Consider the following 19,664-nt stretch of genomic DNA (forward strand, 5'->3'; position numbering starts at 1 on the left):
TGTGTTACCTCCTCCCTGTTGTTAAAAAACAACCCCAAAACACAACCCTTGCAGTAAGAGCACTCTCCCAGCTATCTTAATCAGTCTCTTTCCTGCCAGTCGTACAAGTTTGACAGTGCTGATCAGGAAGGAGGCTAAACTCCAGTTCAAAGGCATCTCTCCCCTCCCATCTCTGTTTTCCGTAGCTCTTTGCATGTTTACTTTCAGTTGCCTTTCCTAGGGTGAGTTTTGTACAACAAGTGGGAAGTATTTGGTTTAAGATTACAGATGATGTGACTGGAACAAGAGAAGAAATGCTCTCTGACTTATTTCACTGAACTGGGAGGTGCTTTTGCTATAGTTCAGCCAGAAAGACCACCCAGTGCACTGAGGCCATGCCTCAAACTCCACCTCATCAAGCAGGATCCCTGGGAAACTGCAGCTTTCCTTACACATTTCAGTTCAGGGTTTGAAAAGAGCTCGCTTCTGCAAAGCTGTGGGCAGAAAATGTTATTATACATAACCGTGAGAGAACCTTCATCAGCTGTGCCAATTTGGTAAGAACTTGTATAGCAAGTTTGCCAAAAGTTTCCTCAATCTACACAAGAGAACTTTTCACAATTAATTACTAGGTCACATTACTACTGTGATCAGGAGTATCACAGGAGGCCTCTTTGTGCCGCAGTGGCAGTTAGCGTAGTACCTGGAAGCTGCTGCGCAATTCAAAGCAGCATACCTTATTTTTGCTTTTAAGGTAAAAGCACCTGCAGCCTAACATAGCTCCCTACACCCTGCCTGCCAGTTGTATAACAGTGTAATGGATCCCAACACCTCTAAGTTCAGAAAACTTCGATTCAGTCCCATTTAGAGTGCTGTTAAGCTTAAACCCTTTGCAAAACAGCATAAGCTGTCAGACTGTCCCAAGCCAGTGTTAAGTTTCTTCCCTTCTAACTCTCTCCTACCTGCAAGGGAGTTAGGACACATTTTATATAAGCAGACAATAGGACGAGACCAGGAGCTACCTATATACTACAGCACCACTCCGTGCTTACGTCCCCATTACTGTTGAAAGGGAAAGCAAACAATAAACGAGAAAGGTTGTTCTGCCCTTACAAAACACACTTATTTTTCTAGTGCAAGGTGAGTATAAATAAAATCTGCACTTTAGAGCTCTGGGGGGAAAAAGATGTTATTTTAGTAACAGATTAATAAACTATTTTAATATTAAAAGTCTTTGTTTGAAATAGGCTGTTCTCAAAACTCTCTTCTGCTGCCGTGAACTGAGAAGTCGTCGCAGCTCAGTTCGTGGAGTAGCACATTACACGGCACACATCCTGGCTCCCTCAACTGCGTACAACCGTAGTGCAGCGTGGGGCGTTACAGGGGGCTCTGAAGCGGCAAGTCCAAGCCCATCAACCAAGAGAAACTTAATTCATCGCTAGTGTTGCACACAGGCCTAGCTGCCATCAGAACGAGGCCAGCGGTAGCATTCCCACCCCACAAATCAAAGGTTCATATTAAAGCATCGTTAGAACGTTTCTAAGCTGATTTTGAGATACAATCCCAATACTGGGTGGCTAGCCCAAGCGTCTGGCACAGAAGGGGCTGCACACCCAACTGCAAACAAGCACCGACACAACTTGGTCCCTTGCTGTATCACCACAACTGCCGATGTCAACGTGCTTCAAAGCTATGGAGCAGACTCCCATCTCAAAGTAAAGCCAAGTCAAATCAGCACTGAAAATAGTGTTTATTTGCAGCAGTGCTTGTGTTGTACAAGTGAACTTGGTACCAGGGTCCCCCCTCACATTCAACCCCTGTGGCTGTTGACTTCCAAAGTTAGAAGCAGTTAATATTCCTGTCCAAGATCATGTACAAGATTATTTTAAAGTCCGAGGTGATTACTGAAGTGGTTTCAGGATATTAATACCAGATGGAATGAGCTACTTAAAAGGTACGTAAGTGACACTGTATCTCAGTGCACAGGAGAGGCGAGGTGCATCAGTATTACCCAGCTGCCATAGGATAAGTGCAATTCCAACACCCACATTTAAACAAAAGCAACAGTATTTATAGAAAACCTTTGAGAACTTGAGTTTAATAAACTAAGAAACGTCAGCTTGCACTTCACATTTGTACAAAACCATACAGAAACCACCTGCAAAAGACGCATGAGCTAGCTAGCAAAAACAACCAAAAAAAATGGTCCTCAGCAACAGCATGTACAGCTTATGGGAAACAAAAATTACCAGATCTAAGTATTATCTCATGACACTTAAAAATAATAATTCGAATGCCTTTTACAAATACACAATATAAAAAACAGGTCAGCTTGAACAGAACATTAACTGAATACATATATATGTGTATTTGTGTATATACATATACACACATACGTATAGAAACTCTCCCAATACTAAAATAGGCCATTGTGGTGAAGTTACTAGCATCTGCCGTTTAACTCTTAATGGAAGGAGATGACTGTCCCTGTGTGTGTGTGTGTGTGTTTGGGTGTAAAATGGGTTCGTTGTCAGAGAGAATGACTGCAATCACAATCTGAACTGGCCAGTGGAACCTGACAAGTTTAGCGCCAGGCTTTCACATTGCATCTCATTCGTTAATGAAAGAGAAATATTTGTAAAGTATTCGTAAAACTTGATGTGGCACCCAACCTGTACAGGAAATATTTCCCCCCTCGTTACCCTCAATATGAGGAATCATATAACGCCATTTTACCAGAACAGAGTATAACTCTTTGCTCTTAGAGGAAAAAACTGGATTTGTACCAACCTATACTGATCTCGATGAATGCAGTAGTCCAGAACAGTATTTACACGTGATTGTGACTGGCGTTCTCTCCTTGCTAGCATAAGGACACAACATGGCTTCCATAAAGGCATTTCACATTTTACCAGACCCGCTGATTGCAGACTTTTTGCTCACTTTTTCAGAAGCATCTTGGCAAAATCAGCATTGGACATCTTTTTAGGCTCCTCAGGGGGTTCGGATGAAGTTGCTGGTGAGTTCTGGACCATCCCATTCTCAGCCTTAGCCACAGGATTACTCTGGCGCTGTAACGCACGAGGCATCATTGAAAGCTGTGTCCTTCCCTTCCCTCGCCTGGAGAACAAGAAATGACATTTAAAAATACCCCGGTGCTCTTTGAACATACTGTTTTAGCTTGTGGAAACAAAAAGGACTTTGTTCACTACGAGGAACGCTCATTTAAATACTATTCCTGTCATCTGCTTCAGCAGTAAGTAGTGCAAAGCTTTCAGCGGGTGCCCTTTGAAACAGTATACCCAAGTCCTGGCAGAAAACAGCTGCCCGACAGTCCCCAGAAACTGAAGCTCCGTGTTAATCTACAGGGCACGTACAATACAACGCCAATGCAATGCTAAGCAGCAGGAGCACTCGAAAAGATGAGCAACCTTAATGCTCACTGTGAACAATGGCTTGTTCTCCAGAATGAGAGGACGTGGAAGTTATTAGCGCTCAGGTGCTAACATCAGATCCAACAGGATGTCTAACACCTGATAGTCCCTACAGACCCGTTTCTATTGGTAAAGAAGAAAAGTCTGCTTTTCCGCATCAATCCAGCAACCCAATTTTTTACAGTTCATTACCTTTTAAACATTCTCTCATATTCTAGAGAAGATTCCTACATTGTAGCATAGAAAGAAACCCCATGTTTTCTTTTTACGCATTGCCAAACAGTCTCCCTCACTAATACTTACGCTCCATAAACCTGTCGTGGTACTGCAAATTGCGAGGCTCTGCCTGCCTCTGGCTTGTCTGGCAGCTTTCGGATAGGTGGGTTACTGATCGCCACCTTGATGACATGTTCCTTAACTGTCAGGCCATCCATTTTCAGCACAGCCTGCGAGGCCTGAGCTTCATTTTCATATTCCACATAGGCCAGGCCCTAAATAAGAAAAAGGGGTAACCTACATTAGTTTTAGTGCTTCTTTCTCTGCATGACAGCTTTTGGTAAAAATCTGGCCAGCTGGTAAGAAAACCATGCAGAAAGTGGACCTGAACATGGCTAAGAGTCACAGTATTCTTTAACTAAAAAAATTCTTATCTACACAAATCTACAACTTGCATTTCTTGACTCTCATTCATGATGCCCTAATTTGTGGAAGAGGTATTAAAAAAAGAAAAGAAGAAAATTATATTTACTTTACTGGGATCTTGGTTAAGTACTGCATCAGTGGCAAATCTTCACTTCTAAATGTGTATTATACACATATCCAGGCTGAATCTGGTACTGGACAGATTTGGATTCATAGTGGAAGAAACGATAAATCAATCTATGGAGCTAGAACAGAAAGATCCACGCAAACTCTCTTGTGATTCTTCACTAAGCTACAACTCGCACTCACAGAGTCAAGTCTGCTAACATAGGGCCAGTGTGGCCACCTTGGTTTCAAGAGCAGTAAAACCCATCTTGAGCTGCTCTAACAGAACTGACAGGCACTGTCTCTAAAGAGACTGGCGTCGCTGCCCTGAGAACGGGGACTGACGACAAAAGCATTCTTTGCAGGAAATGAATCCGCCTCATTTCATGAAGTACCAGCTGCTAACTGCTGCCAGAGCACCTTCTGTAACGGGGTCTTATTTCCAGCAAATGGACAAAAGGGCACGCCCCAGCATCTGCTACAGCGAGCACACCAGTTTGCAGGCTCCCAGTTCTATTGTTGTTATTCTTCTAAACGACATTCAAACCCTTAAGATGTATTTTTGGATTATCCAGTTTCACAGGAAACACATCAGATTTTATATAATATTCAAAGTACATTTATTTGAGGTTTAGACAGAATCCCAGCTCAAACTAAGCTGAGAACATGGCTTGCAAGACTGGGGGTACACATGGAGAGTGCTCCTTACAAGGTATGCATGCAACAGGAACTGTACTTGAGATACTGCCAAGAGCTAGAAAATACTTTTTAAAAAAATACATGCACATCATCACCAGGATGGCACCTGTTAGAAGTGCCCAACATGCAGACATGGCCAAGGTGTCAGGTAGAATTTTGACAGAGCAGTAGCTAGTTTAGAGTCTCTTATTTAATAAGGAGTCGTTTCTTCCAGGATGGAAATAACAAGCCCCATCAGAGAGGTGGCTCATTTCTCACTGGCAAATCTATTATTGCAGCAGCTGGTATCAAAAATACCCTCAAGAAACTGAAGAAAGGGAGAGGGGGGAATCAGTTGTATCAGGGGAACCCTACACTAGTCAGTTACTTTAAAAACAAATATTCTTTGAAGACTTACTAATGCCTATTTTTACTATACGGGAAGTGCTGTAAACATCTTCCCCTCCATCCCATTTATACCACGCATTCTTCTTGTGCAATTTAAGAAGTATTTTGGAAAAATTCCTCTTCCCCTTCTACTTCTTATTTGTTGGCACAAAAGCACGCTGGGCTGTAGAAATGCTTGGATTTATACAAGTTTTAATGCAAAGCCAGGTTGGCAACTTTTAAAATAGAAAGCTTACTTTTTGTATCCAAACCTCACGAAGAGCTTCTTTTTGAAGGATTTCTTAAAATTAAGAGTGCTTTAAGGATGCCTACCTTGGGTTTTCCAGCTCGGTTGGTGACCAGCCGAATGTCTTTCACATTCCCATGTGCTTTACACACATCTTCCAGCTCTTCCTTAGTGCAGGAAAATGGCAAACCAGATATAAACAATTTATGTTTCTCCAGTGTAGTGCTATACCTGAACACCTGAAGAAATGAAGAGGCTGTTAGATACCAAACCAGTCAGAGACTCCAAGGATTTCAATCTATTACACCTCCAAGAGCTAGAGTACTTCCTATTTGTGTGATACCTTCAAGTCATGAGTAGTACCTTGAAAGATATTTGCATATAAACATACAGGCATACACGAAGGACTTGCAAGTAATTCTAAGAACTGAGACGCTTCTAAACACCTATGTCTCCTTCACAATGAGAAGGGCCATCGATAAAGTCTTCTTGCTCAGTCGTCACTATCTGAACCATTAAGTTTTTCTGTACAATAACTCTGTAATGCAAAAAACTACTGATTATACAACTGCTATCTAGTGCAGACTGTTAACAAGAACCAGCGGGTTGTGTAACAAATACCCACAACTGTATGACTCAACCAAAAAAGTACTTTACAGATTGAGGTGCTCAAGTAGGAATCTGGGTACCTCACACCATTAACAAGCTGCTCAGATTAGCAGATTTCTGCAAATCTTGAGTAAACTAGTGTCAGTCCTGGTTTATAGCAAATTAACATAAGATGCAAGAGCTCCCAGAAAACAGTTTTACTGCTAAGAGTTAACATTACCATTCCAAACTAGCACAACATGAATTCAATAGATGCAAGCCCTCTGGAAGCAACATATTCTGCTAGCTTTCCTATGCAGTCCCACTGTTCAACCTATTACTTGAAAGAATAGAAGTTTACCTTAAAGTCTGGATTCTTGTTCTTGTCAACACACGGAGAAACAAACATTGGTCTTCCCTCCACAACTTTACGATCCAAGCCAAGAGCTTGGAGAGCGGATTTTTCTTCCTTGAATTCTACGTAGCAGTAGCCCCGGAAAGTCCCCTTGTTGCTGAATACTGGACGGATTTCTGCTACCTCCCCACAGCTCTCAAAGAGCTCTTTCAGTTTCACTTCAGGATCTGCCATGTTGTAGGAAAGGTTGCTGACAAAGACAGTGACCTTATCTTTACTGCTGTCATGTAAAACTTTGGGGATGTCTTTTCGACTGGTAGATGCCTTTTCCTTTTGGTTTGCTGGGCGATCCGGCTTTTCAGGTCCACTTCTTCCAAATAGCCCAGTTTCTACCTCCATGTCTTCTTCAAGAAGTACACCATCACCATCTCCCTTGTGTCTCTTGCTGGGCTGCTCTGCTGATTAATGAAATTGAAAAGCCTTACTAAAAAAATTACACCATTTCATTCACCACTGAAATGAAGCTGTCCTCCATTACATTGGAGTTTGGAAATGGCATGTGAAACCAAATACAAGGACAGGTCTTAAAAGACAGAAAATACAGATCTCCCTGAGGTTTTTAAGAATGAGTAACAACAGATTATTTGACCAAGATAAGCAAGTATTTAGATGAAAGCAACAGGGATATTTTTTCCCTTTTTCTGTCAGTTACAACTACTGATTCATGTTCTTTCTCTTTGCCTAATGGGATTTTTTTTTTTTTTTTAAAGTAAGAAACACAAAAATGTAAGAGATCCCAAAACTCCCAAGGGCAGCAATCAATTAAAGTCTTCTGTTACCACCTTCCAAGAGACTGCTACAATACTGAATACACCCAATTTAGACACATGTCTCCATGTCATTTGATGAGTCAGGAAAATTACTTTTTTTTTTTTAAAACAAAGAAAAATAAAATCACTATTTCTCTGAAATAAGGAAAACCTAAAAAAACCCTATAGAAGTTCTTATAAACATATACTTCTGTTAATCAAAAACCATTTAGTCCTGCTTTCATTTCACTACCACAAAGATCTCCTAGGAGAAAGAGCCCCTGAACAGACAACAGCTCTGAAGATGCCAGTGATGGCACTTCCTCACCTGCCTCTAACTGAAGGGAGGCAACTGATAACCCTGTTGCCAGAGGTCTGAAGTTTTAGGGTTTTGGTTTTTGTTTTTTTTTTTACCTTCTTCTTCTTCTTGTCCCCATTCACCCTCATCATCATCATCTGCTTTGCGCTTGTCTCCAATCCTGGTTTTTTTAGCCTTTTTGGAAGCTTTCTTTTCTGCCCGAGCCTGCTTTCGTTGTTCAGCCTTCTCCTCCTCTTGCTTTGCCAGAGCAGCTTCTTTCTCAGCAGCCTACAAATACGGAAGGTATTTTATTCTCATGACTGCAGATTGCAGAGCATTCTTACATGCTGTTTTCTAGAGTGCTGAACCTGGAGGGTTTTCTCCTAAGCTCCATGAAACACAGCACTAATGGGATCTTCATTTAAAGCACATCTCAATTGTTCGCTCTTACAGCTTTCTTGGAGTGCATGTTACTCTTGTATCCATCCAAGGGTCAAAAGGTGAAAGATAAAAAGCATCAAGAGACACTAACCATAGTTTTAAACTAAAATCAACAGTTCTGAGGCTTTAAGACAACTCAGCCTTATCTATGGGAACCAACATTAGAACTCTGACACTCAGACAAGCATGACCTTAAAAGAGGTATTTTCTATACACTGTGCAGGTGGTTCACTGAAAATTCTGACCTTTGCTCTTTGTTCATTAACGCGAGCTAATCTGTTTTCTGTTTTTTGAACAGCTGCATCCCAGTCTTCCAGTGTTCCTAAAGGATAAAAAAAAAAAAAGCCTTGTATTATTTTCCCAGAATTGTATTTTCCAATTACAGGAAAGCTAAAGAGTCAATAAGTTCATGGAACTTGCTCTTAATATTAGCCATCACACATGAAAATTCTAAATATAACGAGTAGCCTTCAAAGAAAAAGAAAACAAAAACCAAGCAAAGCAGAAACCCCTCATTTATAGTACAACGCTCCAAAAAGGCATGGAAAAACCCAGTCATTTCAGCAGGCTCCAAGTCAGACCAGAAAAGAAGAAAAGAGAGCTGCTTGTGTATGCTACAGTAGTGAAAAGAAAATAAGCCTTCACCAGAACACAAAACACTAGATCAAAATTCACTCTGTATCATTGTACACTAACTAGATGGGGTAAAAGGAGACGACGTGCAGTTAGTTACCTTCTATTCTCTCCAGCGTGAGCAGCACCTCACAGACGTGCTCCGGATAGTCACTTGTGCACTGCACAGCTCGATGCAAGGCCTTCCTGCAGTGCTGGGTATCACCGTGAGCTCTGCGGTAGGGAAACCGCGGCAGTAAGGAGCCAATCCTCCACATCAAGATTACAAGACAGGACAGTTAACTATATTCTATGCAAACGTTTTCCCTCCTCCCCCAGCAAACTCGCACTACACATTGTTGCTGTAATACTTCTGAAATATACTGTAGAGCTGCTGTAAGAACCTCAAAAGCATATTATAAACCTGTATGAGGTATACCCATGCTAAGCATCTAAGTCTTGTCTCGCACAGATGAGGAAACTAGAAAGTTAATTAACTCTTCCAACCAGCCAAGCTCTTACCTTTCTAGGTTATAATACTCCAGCCACATGTTAGCGTATTTGGCATTTCCTTTAGTCATAATGTTGTCCCAGAGTTCTCTGGCTTTCTGCATGTTGTTACATAAGCGGGCCTGAAACAGAGCATCCAAAGTGCTCGATATAACTTAGGATTATTTGTTCAACACCATTACTCCCCTGCTTCCACCCCACCCCCCGAAACAAGAAACCGCCACAGATGATGCACAGAGACCCAGGGAGATACATCTGCTCCTTAGAGCGATCAAAATGAACACCTAATGCAATCCCGCTACTGAATAATACTTCCCTGCCCACCTGTTACAGCAATCTCGGTTTCTGGCTCCACATACATTTAATTTTGGTCATTATAAAAAAATTAGATACTTGCTTCTGAATTTTTCCTTTTGTCATTATTCATGAATGTACCTAATAGAGCACTTAAACACAAAACCAGTTCTCAGTCTAAGAGAAGCGCTTAGGAAAGGGAGCAGGGGAAGAGGGGAAATGGATTAAGACACCCGAGTGGGATTCACCTGATCTAACTGTAGAGGTACATGAGTACGCTAGACAGCTGACTTATTAGAACTCCTTTAGCATAAGCTGAATCACACCTGGATGTACCTGCTTCCTCCCTCTACTGAGTGGACAGAAAGTGGAAGTAATTCGTTCAGATTCAGGCCCATATTGTTCAGGAGGATTACAACGCCTGAGACTTTGGCAAGCCATCCCATGCATTCTGGCCAGAGAAATTATAACACAAAAGTAACGTAATTTATTCTGATGCGTATGAGCCTGTGGCAAATGAAGGAAAGGAAAACATCTACCCACAGGCCGTGACTGCACCAGCACATTGATACCTGTACTAGTTTGAAACTAGTTAGTGTAGGCAGCACTAGATCAGGCAGGATTCAAGGTAGTTTACAGATTTAGTGTTCAGTTCCAAGCCACTGTGCCTAGCCCGCTAACCAAGTTACTTGCAGATCTCTGTACCATACTGCAGCCACAGCAGTATAAACACGCTAACAGTCCTGACAACTTTCTCAAAGGGAATGCTGTTTCTTTCCTGGGATGTTGCGCTTCAAGCCTGAAGCCACACTATGTGCTTGACCAGTACAGACACAGGAGTGGACAAGGAAAGATTTACTCACTGAAGTTACCCAGACAAAATGCCAAAGTACAAAAGGATTGCATTCTGTGGTTGGAAGATTAAAACAATCGATTTCCTCTAGTCTAGCAATTTTAAACACAGCAGATAGAAACATCACCTCAACTCTTGCCCAGTTCTGCATGATGGTGCAGGATGGATCTCCACTTTCACTGAATCCTGGGAATAAAAATAAGTACGGTTTGTGAATGGCTCTTGGAAACAAAGTGTTTATTAAACGAGTTCTACATTGTACATGGAATGTTTATCTGTAGCTTTCTTAAAATGTTCGAGACACCTGAAGACAAGTTAAATACCGTGTGGAGAACTAGTCTTATAAAAATTATTTTGAACAAGAGAAAATAATGTATAGGATGATTTAACTTACGCTCTTCTACTTCTTGTTTCAAATACTCCACAGCACGTGCAAATGCAGACCGCAGCTCTTCCAGTTCTTTACTCGAGTCTTTAGAAAAAAAGAAAGAATTCCCTTAAAATAATAATTTAATTTTCACCTCCCATCCGCTAAAACCTCTTCCCTAACACTTGCAATGATTTTACTGGGGGAGGGAGGGAAACCTAAGCTTATTACTTCAGTAAAAAACACCAAGTACCTAAAAATATAAGGCAGGCATTTTTTGCATCAGCACAACGTATTCTGTCAGCAAGGAGCTGCCTTAAACCAACTGAGTTCATATATTTCATAGTCACTAACTGGCCAGATAGTAATTTTTGTGAAAGATATGAAATTACTGTTAAATTTTTTAAAAAGTAATACCACTGTTTCAGAGAGGTACACAGAAAACAGTTTAAATATTTATTCATACATCTATCATATATACCTTGTGTAAAATCCACCCTTCTTCTCAGGTAATCAAGATATGCCTGCCAGATTTCTACGTAGTCCGTTGCCTGAATAAAACCTGCATTCAGAGCTTTTTCAAACATTTCTGAAAGAAATGGGGAAAAAAACACCCACAGAAACATATTTACTTTTCAAATATTGACACGATTAGCAAGCTACAGTGTATAGCACAAAGAAGTATGTACACCTTACATTTCTAGGAAGATAGGAAAATACAAGAAATCCTACACATGCTAAATTGGTTTAGGAAGCAAATGTAAAAGCCAGCTTAACTCAGTAATATTCATGCAAAGCTGAAGTAAATTGCTTGCTCAGAATTGAAGCTGCTCAACAAAAGCAGCTTTGCCCTAGAAGCACGCTACCGTGCATTTCCTCAGCTTTAAGACTGTTGCAGCAGGATGAAAACAAATCCTACAGCCTCCTACAGGTCACCGTTCATCACGCGTTATTCAGAGTGCAGAGAGCAGTTCTGCAGTGTAAAGAAGTCTTGCTGAGATGGTCTTTCTTTACCGGAAATAATGCCGTGATCAACTCTATGCCTCTCCATTGCCAAAAGGTATCGAATCCACAGCCCAACCGTCCAGGGACAGTTCCTAACAGCGCGGTCATGAGCAGACAAGACCAACTCTTTCACTTTCAGCTGCCGGTCCTGAAATAATCATACAACAAAGTTTTCGGTTCCTGTTAGCCAGCAAGCCCATCTAAGACATACCAGCTTATAAAGAGCCAAGACCTTAAAACACTACCTCCATTTTATATTTGAAAAGCTAAGAAAAGATGGGTATTTTAAATTCTGTAGTCCTAAAAACCCAGTGAACATCTTCAAAACAGAAAGGATATGCTCACGAGCAACACAAACAAGAACTCCATGCCATATTCAGTCTGCAATACCTAACTGTGCTTCTAACCAAGCCAGTTAGGTATTTTCTGCCAATGAGATAAATATAATAAAGGCACCAAGTGAATTCCCAACTGTTCTTAGTATGTTTAGAAAAGGGGAAGAAAGGATCCAAGAAAGAGGGTGCACACACAGCCTACTCAAGGGAGGCAGGCACTGTTCCACCCGCAACCTGCTGTCTCAAGCTGGTAAGATAAAGACATGACGGAGCAACTCAGCCTAGGTAAGCCTCCTGTAGCGAGTTACACTGATCTCTTAATAGACCAACCTTCTGTCCACAAGAAAACCCTAAAAATCGTATTGAACTTAAAAGGCAAAGAGCATTAACTAGCCCACATGTAAATACAGACTAAACATCTGGGTTTGCTTTGGCTTGTTGGTAAATCAGTTCTTTGTTCTCCACTGTAAAATATTCAGGAGAGCACTGGCAACCCTCAGACAAGCACTGTCATTAATTTATCTGTGTCTCCGGAAGGACAGGCAGGCTCCCCAGTGATTCAGACACCACTGAACTGCTTTGCCTACAAAAGCTAGAAGGAAAGGAGGGACATCCTCAGAAGCAATGCTTCTGGATGACTTGCTACCAGAGACAACACCAGGGCTCACAGTACAGCTGGTTACACCTAGTCAACTCTTTGCCAGATAGCGCAAGCCTCAATGCCCACACCCAGTTTAATTCTGCAGAGAAAACACATGACTAGAGGAAAAAGTGGCAAATGCTCACTTGATCAATAAACACGCCACTGAAAACAGAAAGAAACCAAAAGGTGAGGTGAAAATCAGTTTCTGAAGAATTTAAAGACTAAGGGACAGTATTCAGGTAGAACTTACTGGTCATTTGTTTATCAGCCACTAAGGTTAAAAAAACGAGGAAAGTAAAATCACAGACATCCAAGTTTTTTTCCTTACCAAATACTGATTGTAGCGTGCCCAAAGATCTGGCACAAGGCAGTTCTCAGCCAAAGCCCTCTCGTAGATCAACTGAATGCGAGCTGGATCACCTGCTTTCATTTCAAAATCAATGTAAGCTTGATATTCTGCTAGCTTTGGTGTTTCAGCACCCAGCTATAAAACAAACAGAGATACAAAACATTTGAACCATGCTTTCTTCAGAAGATTTAAACCGTTCCGATTGTTACTCAGAGTAGGTCTCACACAAAATTTCACACAAGAGCTTGGCCACTAAGTATCAACAGCTTTTGATTTTCACATATCTCCAAATACTCCCCTGGTTCTGAAGCCATTCAGATCCCTACTTTTTATTCCTCTTAGCCCAGCACACTCGTCAATGCTGGAAGAAACAGCCAGAATACTCAGATGCCCCTTAGGGTGGCCTGACACGGTCAATAGATTCAATGGTTTCCAGTATACCCAGTTGTGAGGCTTCTTGTCTCACATTGCTCACAGCTGAAAGAGCCACCTACCAATACACAGCTGCTTTATCTCTGTGACTAGAAAAATAAGTTTGGGGGGGGAAAAAAAAATCACCCCAAAGCAATTAACTGTTAGTTTTAAAGCAAGGTATAAGTAACAGCATTACCAGTGCCTCTTCATATGGTTTACACTTCTCCAATTGCTGTAGAGCTTTTTTGTAATTCTTTATTATTGTTTCTGGTATCGGATCTTCTGACCATTCCTCATATTCAGCATATGAAGCCTCCATATCTATTAAAACAGACATGAAACCCCATCAATAACTTACAGCAATAAATAATCAACATTCAACCTGTATTTGATTCTAACACATTTCTGTTTACACTTCTGTGTCTTAACTGTCACACTACTGCATGTGTACAGGATTCAGACACTTCATCTTGTCCAGTGCACTACAACACAAACTCAGGACAAGTTATATTAAAGCTACTGATTTTGATTTAGAAAACCAAAGTGACAAGATTTTCCCAAGGCTTTTCTTTAAAGAGACCAACCCAAATTCTTTCAATATGCAAATGAAAAAGTCAAAGAACTGTGCTTAACTTTCTCCTATAAGTAAAGCCACAAGCAAAGGGACTCAAGGAGTTTAAAGAATGAAACAGATATGGCAGAATTCTAACAATCCAGCTATCAGCGTGTACTGTTCCCTACCAACCAAAGTTCTTATGTAGTGATCATCACAGCTGAATTCCTAGTTCCTAATGGTCATGTTTTGTGCTCGTCACTTGTACTTTAAATACCCTCAAATTATGTACTGAGGAAACAGATAAACCACGTTTCAATGAGTAAGAATATTTCTGAACAAAAGAGATCTGTGCATCATTCAAGAGGCCCTAAAGACAGGTAAATGTCATTGATTAAAGAATGCACAAATACTACAGCTGCAATTTGTGTGGCTCTACCAAAAAAATAATCATGACTAACGCCTGGATTGCCGTAACACAGCTTATCCATGCCATCTCTCCAAGTGCACTGGCTCTTACCTAACAGCGGGATCCCCAGCTGGCGCCTGAACAGCATGTGGATCTTCTCAAGCTGGCTACAGAGCATCTGCTGCTGCTCAGGCGATGGAACGCTGCCAGGAGCTGGCTACAAACAAAAGGATTGAAATTTAATCAGTTCCCTCAAGCCTGAGCTGATGAACATGATGGGGTATTGTTTACGGGTTGGGGGTCTGGGCTCCAAATGACTACATGATCCTCGAAGAACAGAGACAGCCCACTTGAATTTCAGGTCACTGCTGTGAAAGCAAAAACTTGGAAATTGCTAGACTCAGAAGCTGGATGAATGTGAAAAGCATTCCTCACTGAAAGCTGACACATGCATAGGGACATAATAACCTGCAAAGAAGTAAGCCGCGTGTGATCGTGCCATTTCAAAGACCCACTGGGCTGCCAAATACTTTTTTAATAAATCCCTGGTGTGTGCACAGATGATTCAAAACTTCCAGCTTTCTTTGTTTGTGAATGAAAGGGTGTTCTCCCATTAGTCCTTGGTTAGAGCATTTCATTGAACAGTTTGGGTTTGGAAGGGACATTTAAAGATCATCTAGTTCCAACGCCACCCACCCCGCCATGGGCAGGGACATCTTTTAACTTCCGTATCTTATGTAGTAAATGACAAAAAAAAAAAAAAAAAAAAAAAAAAAAAAAAAAAAAAGAAAAGAAAAGAAATATTCACGTTCTGGCCATCTTGTAAAGGTATCTTTTGCAGATGTCAAACAGTATATTCCAGGGATGATATACTATCATCCAAAAGTCACAAAAAGGGTGAAATAACAAGTGAGTTAAAAGCTGAAATACAAACATCCCCGACTATACGCAAAAATATTCACTGGCAAGAACAGCGTTTCATAATGAAGCTACTCAATTTAAAGCTATTCTTGATCAGTTCAAGCTAAAGAAGTAGAACGAAACTTTGCTGCTGGATATGAGATTTTGTGATCTTATTTAAACACAAATCCATTACTATATCAACTAAATACACAGAATGTTTTTCCCAGACCAAATGGTCAATTTCTACAGCTGAAAAGAAACAACTGTGTGACATTACAGCCTCTTTTCTCAGAGGAGACTGATGAGGGGTCAGCACAAGATGACCTCAGAAACCACATCACAACTTGATTCTTGCAAGAGCCCAGGAGACTGGCCTTACCTGTGCCGTTTCCAGTATGGCATTCTCAAACTCGCGGTATGCTTCCCATAAAGCTGTTCCTTTTGTCACATGCAGTCCAACCGCAGTTAACGCTCTCTCAAATATTGAGCGAACTTTCTCAATTCCTCCTTCCTGACCAATGCCACCAATTGAATACTGGGCATACTCCAACCAAATTTCAGGACCTAAACAAAGTTATGAGAAACAGATGGCCTAATCCCCTCAAAAATAAATAAAGCATCTCCCTGCTTCCCAAATACCCACAAAGAGACAAGCACATGACAGTTTTCTTTACCATCCAGTGTAGTAAACAAAAATTAAAATATTTTATTCTATGCTCTTGGTTCAGTACCAGCTGCTACAATTCTGCCTTCTGAAAGACGTCACTCTTGTGGTCGTTACTGACACAGACTCCTGTATGCTACCTCTGGTACACAAGCTCCATCAGAAATGCATCAAGACCCACCCCCAACAGCAGGTCCTTCTTCTCTTTCCAAACTCCTACATTTGCCTGTTCAGCAGCTGCTGAAGCAGCGTAACTATGAAGAAGAAGGATTTGCTATAACAGTGTTAGCTGCCTGGCACCTCTCCCACCAATAGCAGTATCTGAGCAAATTAGGTTCAGGGACCCCCAGCAGAGACTATCCAACCAATGGATGTTAGATTGCACATCTCAGGCTCCAGAAGAAGTCTTTCCAAACCCCGAGTGCAATCCACCCAGCAGATCTAGAGGATACTCCCTCTCAGTTCTCCATCTCTCCATTCCTTCTTCCTAAACAATCACCGACACTCTGTGAGGCTAGCTATGCCGGTGCTGTAACGTTACATTTTGCATATAGCTTCTGCAAGGGATTCGCCTCAATGCTACCAAGCCCTCTCTGCTTCTTCAGGCTTCATGTTTTCAGCACCTCACCACAATACCCAAAGAGCATGCAGTTATTCAGTGCTTTAGGCTAAAAGTTGCAGGCAGCTCCTGGGAAATGGAAAGACAAGACACCACGTACTTCCCTCACTTTTAACGAGGACAACCAGAGCCTGGTACTGCAGCATGGCTAGGGTTACCTACTTCACAGGCTTTCAAGAACGCTGTCTCACAGACAGTAACTATGTTCTGAAAGAGCTGTCACATAGCGGAAATGACAGTAAAGACAGTGCTAACCAACACAGAAGACAGGAGTAGAAATGAGCCTTCTAGAAGCATTCACTTTCATTAAAGAAAGTGCTAAAGAACCCGTAATTGGTTACAGAGAAAGCATTCCCTACCTGAGCGCAATACCTGCTGCTTTTAGAGATTAGAGAAGTGCGAAATACACATTTAAAACTTTCTACAACATTCGTTTAGAAGATCTTAAAGACTGCAATAGTACTTAAAGCCTTGCCTTTGAATGGCCTTTAACTCAGATGCTTCAGAAAAACTGATACTTCACAGTAATATTTTTGATCCAATTTCTGCATTGTAACAGAAGGAAGAAACTTTCCTAGAAAAAGGAAGCCATAATCTGAATGCAACACAATACATTCTATAGCATATATTAACAACTTACAGATGTAGTCTTTCACAGCTCTCTCAAACAGCTCATAAACCTTCTCTCGCTCAGAGCTTTCAGAAGCCATTTTTATCTCATCCTTCAACCAGTCCAGCCAAATTTCTGAAAGGAAGAAGACTAGAATACATTACCGATGTTCAGAAAGAATAAGTTAAATCTACTTTTTGAATTTTTTATGACAGCTTTTAGTAACAAAAAAAAGGGTAGAGGGCCAAGGGGGAGAAAAGAGCAATTTTAGCCTCCACAACTACTCACAATTAATTTAAAATAAAAGTTTGCTAGAGACCTTTTCAAATTAGTACTAAACAAGCGCAATTCTATTTAAAGAGAGCAGAAGTTGCAAGCAGCAATTTATCAGTACCGTGGGCAGAGGATCAGTATGCACCAGTAACCAAAGAGGCATCCAGAGGTACACCTTTCCTCACACTTTGCAAGAAACAGTAAACGACTTTAGAGGCTGCAAGCTTCCACATGCATAGAAGGAAACCTTCCCTCGCCAAGGCTAAAAGCACACTGGCAGAACAGCCTCTGCAATATTTACATTGCCTCTGTGTTACAAATAAAAAAGAAACACCCACTTCAAGGGCTACCTGCAACTTCCACCAACATCATCGTATTTTTTGCTGCTTGCCTGCGAAATTTAACATTTGGCAGGAATTTGTCTGGGCTCTGAGTCACATTCACTGACTAAGTGACTGGAGCTGTTTCACTGCTGCCTTCCCACAGCAGTATGTTACCTACAGTAACGTACCCTACAGCAAAGGCAGCACAAGCAAACGTGCGACCTTCTGCAGCCCAGGGACAGGCGTATCCTGGCAGCAACTCCCCCAGCTAACAGACGGATTGACCAGAGACTGGAGTAGCTGGGCACACACAAACAATCCCCCCAGCAGTTCCATTCTACCACAGCAGCCTCTGGCAGAGGACAGGGCAGGACAGTGCAGTTGCAAGTGGCAAGAACTCGAATTCCTGCAACAGGCTTGCTACCCTGTGTCTGGCAGAGGCTAAGGTCAATGCTGGCCATTAACATCAGCAGCATTCAGAGTTTAAAAAGTTCCAAATGCGTTCTTTTAGGTATCTCTGGACTGGAACAATGTTGTTGAAGCCTGGCGCAGACACATTACTTCACTACTGAAACAACAGTATTTTACATGAATGATGCTTAAGCAGTATTGGCTGCAACATGAGCAGAAGATGCTCTGTACCTTCGGTAAGTGGAAAGAGTTCACTCATCTTCTGACGAGCTCTTCTGAGCTTTACCAACTCTCCCTCCTGGCGCAGCAGCTTTATCAGATCCAAGTGACAGTTATAGTCAAAAGCATTGATGGAAAGCTTAAAAAAAAAAATTATTTTTTAAAAGCACTGCTGCGTGACAGTCATGAAGAAATCAGAAAACATCTAGCAGAACATAATACTGTCTTATAGGGCATACAAATCTCATCATGTGTTCACATAGCCAAGACAACACCTACCTTCCTGCACAGAATTGTACCCAACTTCACTATTGTTTGCAAGATGCTTTCAGGTCACAAGCAGACATTTATAAAAAACACTTCCAAGTTTAACAGAGCTTTCAAGTTAAGCTTAGAGCTTAGCCTACTGCTCTAAGCTCTAAAGGTTACTGCTCAGCAGTACAAATGCCAGCACCAGGAGTACAGCAGCTACCAGCTGCAGAAACAGACCCAGGAGTCGAAAATGAAGAAAGCCTTCTTCAACAGAGCCAGATATGTTTTAATTTATTCAAAGGCAATTAAAAAAACCCCAAACAACTAGCAAAGTTGTGGTTTGGTTTTTTTTTTTTTAAGATGAGTACAAACTGCCCGCTAAGGCTTACCTCTCCGATTTCCCTCTCAAAAATCCCCCAAACGCCTAGCTTCCACTTCAGACTCCAAACATTCACGTCCTGACAGTTCTCAACATCAAACCACACGAACAGCCATAGATGTTTTCCCGTTATCGCCGCAGCCACTCCAACAGGCAGTCACAAAAGGAAGACCCCACGAAGGCCGGGTCTCGCCCCTCTCCGAGGTTTGCCGCAGGAGAGGCCTCGGTTCTCCGGGACGACCCCTCCCCACAGCCCCGGGGCCGCTCCCGCGGGGCTCCCGGGGCCGGCACGTCTCTCGTAGCAATGCAGGCAGGCCACCAGCGCGGGGCCCAGCCTCCAGCCAGGCCTGCCCTGGGCCAGGAGCCGGGACCAGGCGGAGGCCGCGGTGCTGCCCCACCGCCCCCTCCCCACGCCGCCACCGGCCCAGGCGGGCCCCACCTGCTCCTCCAGCCGCTGGATCTCGGCCTCATTCTCTTTCTCCTCATCTTCACCGTCGCCAGACGAGTCCGAGTCGCCCTCATCTTCCGAGTCGCCCCCCGACTCGGGGTCGCCCTCCGGGAGCCGCTTCTCCTCCTCCGCCGCCACCGCAGCCGCCTCGGCTCCCGCCGCCGCCATCTTATGCAGCTCCCTTCGCAGCCAGCCGCGCTCCGCCGCCTGCCAGGGCTGTCCCGGCGGCGCCTGTCCCGCCACCGCGCACTGTCGC

At 42.4% G+C, this 19,664-nt stretch overlaps 1 protein-coding gene across 2 annotated transcripts; it reads right to left on the reverse strand.

Moving 5' to 3' along the window:
- Positions 1–1,724: 1,724 nt before the first annotated feature.
- Positions 1,725–19,576, reverse strand: SART3 (spliceosome associated factor 3, U4/U6 recycling protein). Of its 2 annotated transcripts, XM_059827559.1 has the most exons (19): positions 19,400–19,576; positions 18,342–18,468; positions 17,134–17,238; positions 15,590–15,774; positions 14,419–14,524; positions 13,542–13,666; positions 12,911–13,066; positions 11,614–11,752; positions 11,081–11,188; positions 10,627–10,704; positions 10,360–10,418; positions 9,098–9,207; positions 8,697–8,809; positions 8,209–8,285; positions 7,639–7,810; positions 6,422–6,870; positions 5,559–5,711; positions 3,717–3,904; positions 1,725–3,099 (listed from the first exon to the last, which is right to left on the reverse strand). In XM_059827559.1, the coding sequence occupies exons 1-19, from the start codon at positions 19,574–19,576 to the stop codon at positions 2,919–2,921; spliced, it is 2,808 nt and encodes a 935-aa protein (XP_059683542.1). In that variant the 3' UTR covers positions 1,725–2,918. The 2 variants fall into 2 exon arrangements, with proteins under 2 accessions (XP_059683542.1, XP_059683543.1); XM_059827560.1 differs by lacking the exon at positions 19,400–19,576 and having other exon boundaries at positions 6,422–6,873; positions 18,342–18,397.
- Between the last annotated feature and the right edge of the window lie 88 nt (positions 19,577–19,664).

The sequence above is a fragment of the Gavia stellata genome, chromosome 21 (genome assembly GCF_030936135.1).
Source record: "Gavia stellata isolate bGavSte3 chromosome 21, bGavSte3.hap2, whole genome shotgun sequence".
NCBI lineage: Eukaryota > Metazoa > Chordata > Aves > Gaviiformes > Gaviidae > Gavia > Gavia stellata.

Bases quoted from the DNA above. Each gene is read 5' to 3' on its own strand.
- SART3 (XM_059827559.1), bottom strand. From the start codon at position 19,576: ATGGCGGCGGCGGGAGCCGAGGCGGCTGCGGTGGCGGCGGAGGAGGAG. The intron at 10,705-11,080 runs GTATATATGATA...TTTTTTCTAAAG, and splicing joins AAGGGTGGATTTTACACAAG to ACTCGAGTAAAGAACTGGAA. The intron at 3,100-3,716 runs GTAAGTATTAGT...CTTGTTCTCCAG, and splicing joins CCACGACAGGTTTATGGAGC to GCGAGGGAAGGGAAGGACAC.